General features: G+C 37.4%; 1 protein-coding gene across 1 annotated transcript in view; it reads left to right on the top strand.

Moving 5' to 3' along the window:
- Nucleotides 1–10,307, top strand: part of Atp13a5 (ATPase 13A5) — a 100,175-nt gene extending 89,868 nt beyond the window's left edge. The window contains exons 27-30 of the mRNA XM_090343984.1: nucleotides 844–1,046; nucleotides 5,777–5,865; nucleotides 7,255–7,335; nucleotides 9,582–10,307. Of these exons, the coding sequence (XP_090200110.1) occupies nucleotides 844–1,046; nucleotides 5,777–5,865; nucleotides 7,255–7,335; nucleotides 9,582–9,842 (634 nt within the window). The 3' untranslated portion in view covers nucleotides 9,843–10,307. The remainder of the gene's footprint in view (nucleotides 1–843; nucleotides 1,047–5,776; nucleotides 5,866–7,254; nucleotides 7,336–9,581) is intronic.
- Nucleotides 10,308–10,617: the final 310 nt, after the last annotated feature.

Below are 10,617 nucleotides of genomic sequence, written 5' to 3'. Positions count from 1 at the left end.
AGCTAAGCACTGAATGCATTACTCAAGGTAAGCATAGAGTGAAGTAGATTCACTTCCCAGCAAGGGTAATTTCAGATATAGTGAGATTTGAAGGGTAAATTTCACTTCAATTAGAGAGAACAACCTGTTCAACTCAGTATTTGAGGAATATTTTTGATATTTGAGGAACAAAGGACAATTCTATGTTAGTAGTGTAAGGAGTATGTAAGTTTTGTGTGTGTGTGTGTGTGTGTGTGTGTGTGTGTGTGTGTGTGTGTGTTAGGTGGGGGAAGGAGGATAACAAATGATTAAGCCTGAAAGGTAGGTTGAGACCAGATAGGAATGTCCTCTAGGTCAGTCTGAGAAGTTTGAGCTTGATTTAGTAGCAGAATATGACTAAGTACTTCATGAGCAAGAAAGTGTCATATCCAGATCTTTAGGAAGATTTTGTTACCATATGAGGAGAGAAGATTAGAGTAAGAGCACTCAAGCTCAGGACACAAGTCCATGAAAAAGAATATACCTGTCATATGCATAGAGACACACAGATACACACACACACACACACACACACACACACACACACACACTTCACGTGGTACAGTTACTCTGAAAAAAGTCTCAGAAAACTGTCATTCAAGCGTTTAAAGACCAGTTCCTTGTTCTAAATGGAGTGTTAGCCAAGGAACAATCTTGGCTTCTGAATTTTATTTCTGTCCTGTCATTTCAAGAAATGAACAAAGTATGTTTTGCTAGTTACCAGTTGGAAGACCAAAAGTCTCATGACAGTGATTCAACTTTTTTTTAACCTAATGGTTAGAAAGGGAATAGAAAGTCCCATGAATGCTGGCGATTCTTTTGTAGCGAGTGCTTTCTGGCCAATCAAAGTAATTTCTCAACCAATGGGAGTGTGGGAAGAAATTGGACTGGAAATGCAACACTGGTTCCTGGTTCTGTCGTCAGTTTTGAGAGCACTACCCTGTGGCCCATCATTACCTTCAACTGCATCACAGAGGCATTTATCTTCTCTAAGGGAAAGCCATTTAGAAAACCCATCTATTCAAACTGTAAGTATGTGAAAATTAATTTGGCATTCTGAATATTTTTCTGATCCACCACCCTCCCTGGAATTGCAACTCAGCGCTGTAGGTCGAAGCAATTAGAGTTACTCCAGATGGATTGTTGAGTGTAAGAGCGCCCAGGTAAGGGAACCCACAGAAGAAGCTCACTCAGCCACACATAAAGACAGACACCAGGAGAGTCTTTGTGCTCTCCTGTGAATCATCAGGATTCATTTTTTACCCAAACATACCGGTCAAGGTGATTTATAAAAGGTTTTAACCAGTTCAAATGTATGTTGGTCTTTGGGCTGGTTAATAACAATGGAAAAGTACCTTAACCATTCCATGCTTCTGTTTCCTCTCTGGCACAATTAGAATACTATCTTGAGGGAGAGAAATACATGTGATCTTACTGCCTGCTTTTTCCCTTTTCAATCTCCCTCTCTCTTTATTTCTCCCTCTCCCCCCTCTCTCTCTTTCTCTCTCTCTCTCTCTCTCTCTCTCTCTCTCTCTCTCTCTCTCTCTCTCTCTCTCTCTCTCTCTCTCTTTCTCTCTCTCTCTCTCTCTCTCAATATATGTGTGTGTTATTGTAATTGTAAAGGTGATGGACAGAGGGGTTATAGATACTAAGTCATCCAGACACTAGTGGCTCATGCGGGTAATCCTAGCTACCCAGGAGGCTGAAATCTGAGGATCAAGGTTCAAAGCCAGACCGGGCAATAAAGAACGTGAGACTCTTATCTCCAATTAACCACCAGAAAACCAGAAGTGGCTCTGTGGCTCAAATGGTAGAGTGGTAGCCTTGGGCTGAAGAACTCAGGGCCAGCACCCAGGCCCAGAGCTCAAGCACCACTACAGAAAAGAAATAAAATATATATCTAAGTCAATGAGTACATTTCTTTTTGGACAATGTCACCCCTTTTCTCCAACTCTCCCAGACTTTCCCTCCCATTTCCTCCCACAAGTTCATTTTCAACAATGTGTCTACTGAGTATCACTTCTGCATTTGTTCACCCTTTGTCCCTCCCTTTCTGTGCCCCTCTTACCTCCCCCCAAACAGATAAACTTACTAACAATATAAACGGTTAAAAACAACAACAACAAAAACAGCAACAAATTGAAATAAAAACAAAAAAGCTCGTTTGAATTTCTTTTTTGCATTTTTATTGTAATATGTAGAGGGGTTACAGTTACATTCGTCAGGTAGCAGGTGCATTACTTCTCACACATTGATACCCCTTCTCATATTTTTGTCCCCATTTCCCTCCCCCCTCCCAATCACCTTGTTTCCCCCCTTTCCCTTTCCTATTTCAAATAAACAAATAAACGTGTATACAATATGCCCGTAACAAAGCCAGATACATTAACAATATGAGATGAACCAAAGGGCAACAAAGGAGAAGAGAAATAACATAGTACATTAAGAACAACAATCACACAAGATAAAGCTCTTGTTTCCATATCTTAGAGATCCTTTCATTTGCTCTCATCCTATATGACCTTATGTACCTAGGTTTCATGCTATTGTAATCCACTGCTAGGAGAGTCCTAGATGTGTACTAATTATTACAAATGGGGGAAACCATTAAGCCTATGTTCCTTTGGGTCTGCCTTACTTCACTTGATATAATTTTTCCCAAGTCTTTCCATTTCCTTCATTTCAACTTCTTGACGTTCACTTTGGTATTTTTTATGATTTTTATGATTCCCTCTCCATCTCCCTCCCCCTTCTCCCTTTCCTTCTTCATCACCCCCCTCTCTCTCTCTTTCTCCCCCTCTCTCCCTCTCTCTCCTTTCATATTGTGATTTGAACTAAGAGCCTTACATTCTTGCTGAACTTTTTGGCTCAAGGCATGGTACTCTATCACTGGAGCCACATCCTCACTACGAGCTTTATGCTTGCTAGCTGAAGATAAGAGTCTCTTGGATTTGTCTGCCCAAGCTGGCTTCAAACCACCATCCTCAGATCTCAACCTCCTAAGTAGATTAGGATTATAAGTATGAGCCACTACCATCCAGCTTAACAGTATTTCATATAAAATGCCTAGCGCAGTACATTTGAAGGATCTAACACAATAGATGCTCAAAAATTCGTATGTTCTTCCCCAGTATATTCATGTAACAGGAGTAGGGAACTCCTAGGATCTTCTTATCACTAGAACTGTCAAGTTCTTCCTCTTTCCTTCTCTCAGCCTCACCCCTCTCCAGAAGGCTGATAACTCTTCTCAGAGGTGCTACATCAAATTGTGTTCAGAAAGTGGAGTGTCAGTGAGCACAGAAGGTGACATGAGACTCTGCTCACTTCAAAAACAGTGGCTGCTATGGATCAGTGATTGCTTCTGATTTCTGATGGGAACAAATACAAAAATGAGGGAAAGGAGTGGCTACTAGACCCTCCAACAGTGGGATTTTAAAATAGAGCTTAGGAGGATTGTGAAATTATTTCTTTCACAGTAACACTTGTTAAATTGTAACACTTGAGCCTAATGTTGATAATCTTATCTCAAACAATTCCAAAGTACCATTTCATAAAATGTCCTGTTAATGTCTTTGACTGTCACTGGAGTTCAAATGTTATATTATTATATCTGGATACTTCGTTATTCTCTCATCTTACATCAGAACAATGAAATTGATCATTAATAGTGAAATTTCCTTTTTCACGTAGTTTACTTAATAATGTAGTTATAAGAGGAAAGAAAACCTAGACTTATAAATTATGTTCTATCAGACACTATGTGGAGTTTTGTATCAATGAGTATTATTTGATCTAGTATGTACTGAGCTAAAATTAAGCTCACCAAAAAGTTATGAAGCCTTTTCAGTGATTTTTTGCCATGTACATATCCTATGGAGTTTATCCTCCCAAAGTAAAGAAATGGGGCAGCTCATTTGTAACAACTAGATTATGTCTATGATATTCTTTGCAGAGGATCACAACTGTGCAATAGCTATGTGCATGTGACCATATAAAATGGTTAGAAAAGTGAACTCCAAGAAATGAAGACAAGAGATTTTCAATGTACTGTTTCCAGTTTTTTTCTTTTTTCTTTCTTCTTTCCTTTGGTTTATTCATTGAGATCACTGTTTTTATTGTGTGTGTGTGTGTGTGTGTGTGTGTGTGTGTGTGTGTGTGTGTGTGTACCCTTTGTTCTGTATAAAAGTTTATCTGATTTGAGGAAGGGGAAGGGGAATCACAGAAATAGTGGGAAAAATTTGTAAGGAAATGGAAAGACTTAACAAAATCATATTAAGTGAAGTAAGCCAGACTCAAAGGAACATAGGCTCAATGGTTTCCCTCATTTGTCATAATCAGTAGAAACCTTGGGCTCTCCTAGCAGAGATTTACAATAGAACAAAACTTAGATACATAAGGCCATATAGTATGATGCTAAATGAAAGGACCTCCAGGATATCGAAACAAAAACCCTATAATGAGTGATTGTTGTCCTTAATGTACTATGTTATCTCTCATCTCTTTTGCTGTCCCTTGGTTATCTCACATTGTTACAGTATTTCACCTTGTTATCTGATATATTATATATATGCTTGATTGGTTATTTGAAATTGGGTAGGGAAGGGGGAAAACAACATGAGTGGTAGGGTGGTGGGAGGGAAAAGGGGACCATGACATGAGAAAGGGTATCAATGTATGTGAAGTAATGCACCTTCTATCTGGTGAATATAATGTAACCCTTCTATTAATTACGATAATAATATATTTAAAAAAGAAAAGAAATGGTGGGAAAAGGATGAATTAATGCAACAGTGATACTAGACATTATCTTGGAAATGAACTTTACAACAGGTCGGGGGAAGGGAAGTCAGGGGGAATGAGAGAAAAAGAGAAAGGGTAACTATTCAAAAGGAAATGTACTCATAACCTTACTTATACAACTGTAACCCCTCTGAATATCACCTTTACGATGAAACTTGAAAAAAAAAGAGAGAAATGGGGCAAGATGGAAAAAAGGAACCTGATAGCTATACACAATAGTTTTTCACTTATTAAGTCAGCGCTCCAGAGACCCAAACACACAGTCACTTTCACATTGATATAGCTTGGTTGGTAAGCGATATGTAACATATGAAATAAACTTTGTGGAAGAACTGAGGAGTTCTTGAAAGGAAAGTAATACTTGGACTGGACTCCTTAGAGAAAAATTGGAACGTGCATAAGACTGAAAGAATATCATCTACACAAGACAATTTGTGAGTAAGGAAAAGAAAGATGGAATGCTGGACACTTGGACATCAATTTACCTGGCCAGATTGTGGGAGGCCTTTAACTATCTGTTACAGATCTGTGTACTTCATTCACCTGGCAATGAAGACGGAAATGCTCCAGGATGGCTGACAGCTCATCCCACATAAACAACTCACTCAGTGGAGAGTAGACATGATGCATCAGGGACTCTCGGGTAGCCCTTCAAATGGGCTGGGCCAAACGGAGTATCTAAGCACAAGGGATTCTGGGTAGAGAATACTCCTTTATTCAGATTTCCGGTAATAAATTTAGTAAATAGATTCTAGCTCAGGCTCATGAGGAAGATTTTTAAGATATCACCTTTTATCTTATAAGAATTTGAACATATTTTAAAACATATGAGGAGATAGCAACACATCTGAAGATGTATCTAGTATTTGCCCAACAGAGATAATTGATTCTGCAATGTGTGCCCAATTACAGGAAACATTCTTTCAGCATCTAAAAATAATGTTTGATGTTTCTGCAGATACGTTTTCATTCCTGTTGACATGTGCCTTGGGCATGACAATTTTCATTCTGTTTTCTGACAGTGAAGATCTGTACCAAAAATTGGAGGTAAGTGCTACTTATTTGAATGTGTGGTAAGACTAAGTGTATCATATTTACACTGCAACTGAAAGTTAATTGTTTCTGTATTCTGATCACTAAATATCCTGGAATTATTTCTATTTACTAGAACAACAACATCTGAGATTTCTTATCTCACATGTTTTCATATTATTGTTGTTGCCTTTGGGACATTAATCTTGTTCACACCCAGAATAGTGGCTTTGCATATTTTATTCTGCCACGTTCTACCAATACTATGTATTAATATAATTAATTCTTCAAATTTAATTTTAAACATATAATAGTTTTTAGATTTTATTAACTGATTTTTACCTCATATTTCAAATGTCATGTTTAACAATTATTCAGAAGGGAATAGAGATTTCATAATAGAGATATAATAGAGACATAACAGAGATTGTTTAATGTTGCAAGGGAAATAAAATACAAGTGTACAGGCCAATCATGCTTTACTCAGGCATAGTCAACATTTGAGTGTTGCATATAATCAATGTGCTGCTTTATGCGAATGGAAAATACTCAATTCATATTCTACAGAGGTAAAACTAAATTCATTAGCAAGTTCTGAATCTAATATTGTGAGAGGTGTAAGAGAAAGAGAAGAATTAGCCTCTGAATTTCAGGCTATACTTGAACAATAAAGATGAGCCATTCTTAAGTGACACGGTGTCTTATCTACCTTATGTTAGCCATTCTTAGAGAGAATGCAGAGATTTGGCTGGATTTTGCCAAGTGAGACACAGACCTGTTTCTGATCAGGAAATAGCTTTTTGCCTAAATACAAGAAGAAAGTATCAAAAAAACTTCTTTTGTCTTGGAAATGCAAAGAGCATAGGATAGTCAAAATGAAAAATCAAGGAGGGGGTGGAGGGAGGGAAATGGGGACAAAAAAGTAAGAAGGGATATCAATGTGTGAGAAGTAATGCACCCTCTTTCTGGCAAATATAACTGTAACCCCTCTATACATTGAAATTAAAAAATTATTTTAAAAAAGCAAGTCTTGCTTTGCAAGGGGTCTAGAATGGTTCAAACCAGCTTCCCCACATCTTAGAAGATGCGAGTGAGGAGGGCTACACAACTTTTTGAGCACTTCCACCTGAGGTGAGCTTGTTAGATAGATGCTATCAAACCATGGAGGGCACAGCACAGTGTCAACTCTCATTTGGGTTCTGGCTCTGCCCTTGGTTATTGGTTTTGAGTCAGTGCTCAGACAAGTCACTGACTTTCCATCTACTCATCTGTAAAGGAAAACAAGTAATGTTAATTCTTCAAGATCAGTCATTATAAGTACTGAGGATAATGTAAGATGGTGAATATGTGTTTTTTTAAAGGAGAAGGTAAACATTATTTAATGGTCGCATTTCTTTTTCAAAGTTCATCCCCACCACAACTTCATGGAGAGTTTCCATTTTGGTGGCATCCCTGATTCACTTCTGCGTGGCCTTCTTTGTAGAGGTAATTTCTTCTTCTCTTTTTTTTTGGGGGGGGGGTAATTTCTGTATCACTCAATATTTTCCTGGAGAATTTTTTTTCTAGGGAAAAATATATTCATTTGTCTGTTGACAAATGAATGGTGTTGCATTCTCAACAGATATTCTTTTTTATTAAAAAATTTCTTAACATTGATTTTTACATCATATTTCAAATGCCATATTTAACAAACAAGTATTCAAGAAGGGAATCTCTATATACAATTACTGGCACTTAGATTTTAGAACATAATTAAAATTAGGCTGAGGGTTTATATATCATAGATACATACTAATCTATGTAATAAAACACTATGTCTATTGGGTCATAGATTTTTACGTCTATGTAGTTGTGTTCATATTTCCAATACCATGTCCATAGCGTTGGGTATGCAAATATTGAGTACTTGTCTTGTACTGTTTGGATACCATGCACCTTTTAGATACTTTTTTTGGAATTTATTTTCAGTCAATTTGCCTTGTAATATTTTTATTTTTAATTATTGTTTCATGTAAAGTTTTGATGTTTCATAAACTTTTGTGTTGCTTTAGGAATGCAACTACCAATGCAATTTCATATATTAGTATTCTACTGCAGATACTCATTTTTAGAGAACTACTTTGGTTTTTCATATTTACTAAAATAATTTATTCCCTAGACAATGATTTGGAAAAAATAGTTTTGAAGCCATTGAAAAATGAATCTGTTGTCTTATGCCACAGAAAACAAACCAATGAGTCAGTTCTCATTGGATCTTACATGAAACCATTGTGTTAAACATCTCCAATGTTCCCAACAGTTTAGAAAAGGCAAGGCCAGGTGACCTTGGTGCTCTAAATTCAATGAGACCTTTTAGAGTAAAGAGCAAGTGTAGGAGGCCTTTCCTAATCAAGAGAGGAGAGACAAGAGACGCCACTGTCCATTCTCATCAATCCCTGCCCTTGCAAGTGCTTCTTTTCCAGCACTTCTAGACACTGTCAGCAAATTACATATATACTCAGTAAAAGGTTCCGATTCAGGTTTTAAAAGGTACAAAAAAATCGTGCAATGAATTTTACTTTGTGAAAAAGGATCAAACAGATAGAGATAGCTATCTATCTTCACGTAAATAGATATATATATCTATAGATGCATGTATAGATAGGTACAATAAGGATATCATTTCTCTTTAATAAAGAGACTATAATTTAAAAACATAACCCAACAGAAGACTGAAAGAAATCTGCATGTATTTTCAGCATATTACTACTTACCATAGCAATATGTAAAATTTAAACATTGTATTTAAATAGTTATACAACAATTTGGAAAGAAATGCTTCAGAATTAAGAATTATTTAGAAGATTGTGGCTACATTCTTACTGTGACAAAACAAATAATTCTTACTATAGCTACATAAAAATTGTACACAGCAGAAAGTTTAGTAGAGTACAAATTTTTACTAATTCCGTTTTCTGGTGGTTCTGGGGATTGAACTCAAGGCTTCACATTATTGTAAAGCATACACTCTGTTACCTATACAAAACTCACAGCCATTTGCTTTTTAGACATAGTTTCACTGCTTTTACCCAGGCTAGCCTCAGTCTGTCATTCTTCTACCTCTACCATCCTTTTTCTTCTACTTCTTGACTAGCTGCGATTACAGGCAAGTGCCAGCGTGCCTGGCTCCTATTGGAAAAGGGTTCATTCATTTATTCAACAAGCATTAATATTTGGCACCTTATATAGGGCACATGGCAACTGGTAAGTTTCCTGGCTTAGTATTTTTTCCAGTCCTGGGGCTTGAACTCAGGGCCTGGGCACTGTCCCTGGGCTTCTTTTGCTCAAGGCTAGCACTGTACCGATTGAGCCTCAGCTCCATTTCCAGCTTTTTCTGTTTATGTGGTACTAAAGAACTGACCCCAGGGCTTCATGTGTGTTAGGAAAGCACTGTACCACTAAGCCACATTCCAAGCCCAAGTTTTCTTTTTCTTGATATTTAGTACATCATTGGTTATCATTTTAGTTTGTCACTAGCTAGGACGCAACTAGGAGGAAGTCAGTAGAGACAAAAGGCTGTAAGCTTTCAGCGGATCTCACAGCCTCAGCTTCTGAAGGGGAGCAATGGGGAGCTTAGTGGAGCCTGCAGCAATGGTGAATCTCCAAGGATCCAGATGATGGAGATCCTGTTGGACTACCTGGACACTGGGGCACTTGCACAATGTTTTGCTTTTCCCCACTTGATTTTCCAGGATGCTGTCCTTCAAAATCGAGAGCTCTGGCTGCTGATCAAGAAAGAATTTGGATTCTATTCTAAAAGTCAATATAGGATCTGGCAAAGAAAGTTGGCAGCAGACCCTACTTGGCCTCCCACCAACAGGACAGAGTATTCAGATGATGGCAAAAATGGGGTCTACATCAACAGAGGCTATGAAAATCCTGAGCAGGCCCCCAAAGGAAAGCTCAAATTGAGAGGGCAAACCACAGAGCAGCACTTTTGGACCAGACTGTGATCAGAATTGTCACCATGCACATGTAATAGTGACACCTTTCCATTGTATGTGGAGAGGAGAATATAATATGTCTTTACATTCCTCTCTCTACCCCAGCATACCAAGCACATTTCTCAACATTCTGAGTTTATCTTTGATCACATCCTTAACTATTCACAGAAAAAATGCATCCTTGGTTTATTGTTTTAATAAACGTTATTCCTACTGTGCTGTTTCTGGACATGTCATGGTAATGAAATTACCATGAATGGAATGTGCAAGAAACATTTGGTCTTTGAAAGTTATACTCTTATTACAAGTTGCCTTAAAACTTACATTCGCTTGAGAAGCACATTGATGTATGCATCTTTACCAAGGTCACTAAATTTCTTTCCCCCTTTCTTTGATATTGTTCTAATAAAGAAATACAAAGTTACTTCAGAAAATTCAACCATAACTATATAATAAAGCAGAGGTGTGCTAAAATTGGGAGTTGGAGAGGTTTGTGTTAACTGAATGTAATCCTAGCATGGGAGAGCTAGTATCAAAGCAATTCTATCAAAAGTGGGCAATTTCCAAAGTATACTATTTAGGGATCAGTTAGCTACAAGATCCTGAGTAGTCTATAAAAATAATCATTTAATTTGCATTGTATTTTAAAAAGTATTCTACACCTTTTTTTCTTGTTCTTTATTTCTAGTTTATTTCTGACTCACAAAAACTTCAGGTTCTATTCTAAAAACTGGCCCAAACTCAACTCAACATTCCTTGTATTTTTTTTTTGGTGGGTCATGGG

The sequence above is a fragment of the Megascapheus bottae genome, chromosome 1, assembly GCF_031878675.1.
Source record: "Megascapheus bottae isolate mThoBot1 chromosome 1, mThoBot2.hap1, whole genome shotgun sequence".
In the NCBI taxonomy this organism is placed as follows: Eukaryota; Metazoa; Chordata; class Mammalia; order Rodentia; family Geomyidae; genus Megascapheus; species Megascapheus bottae.
This window is presented reverse-complemented; position numbering and strand designations above follow the sequence as displayed.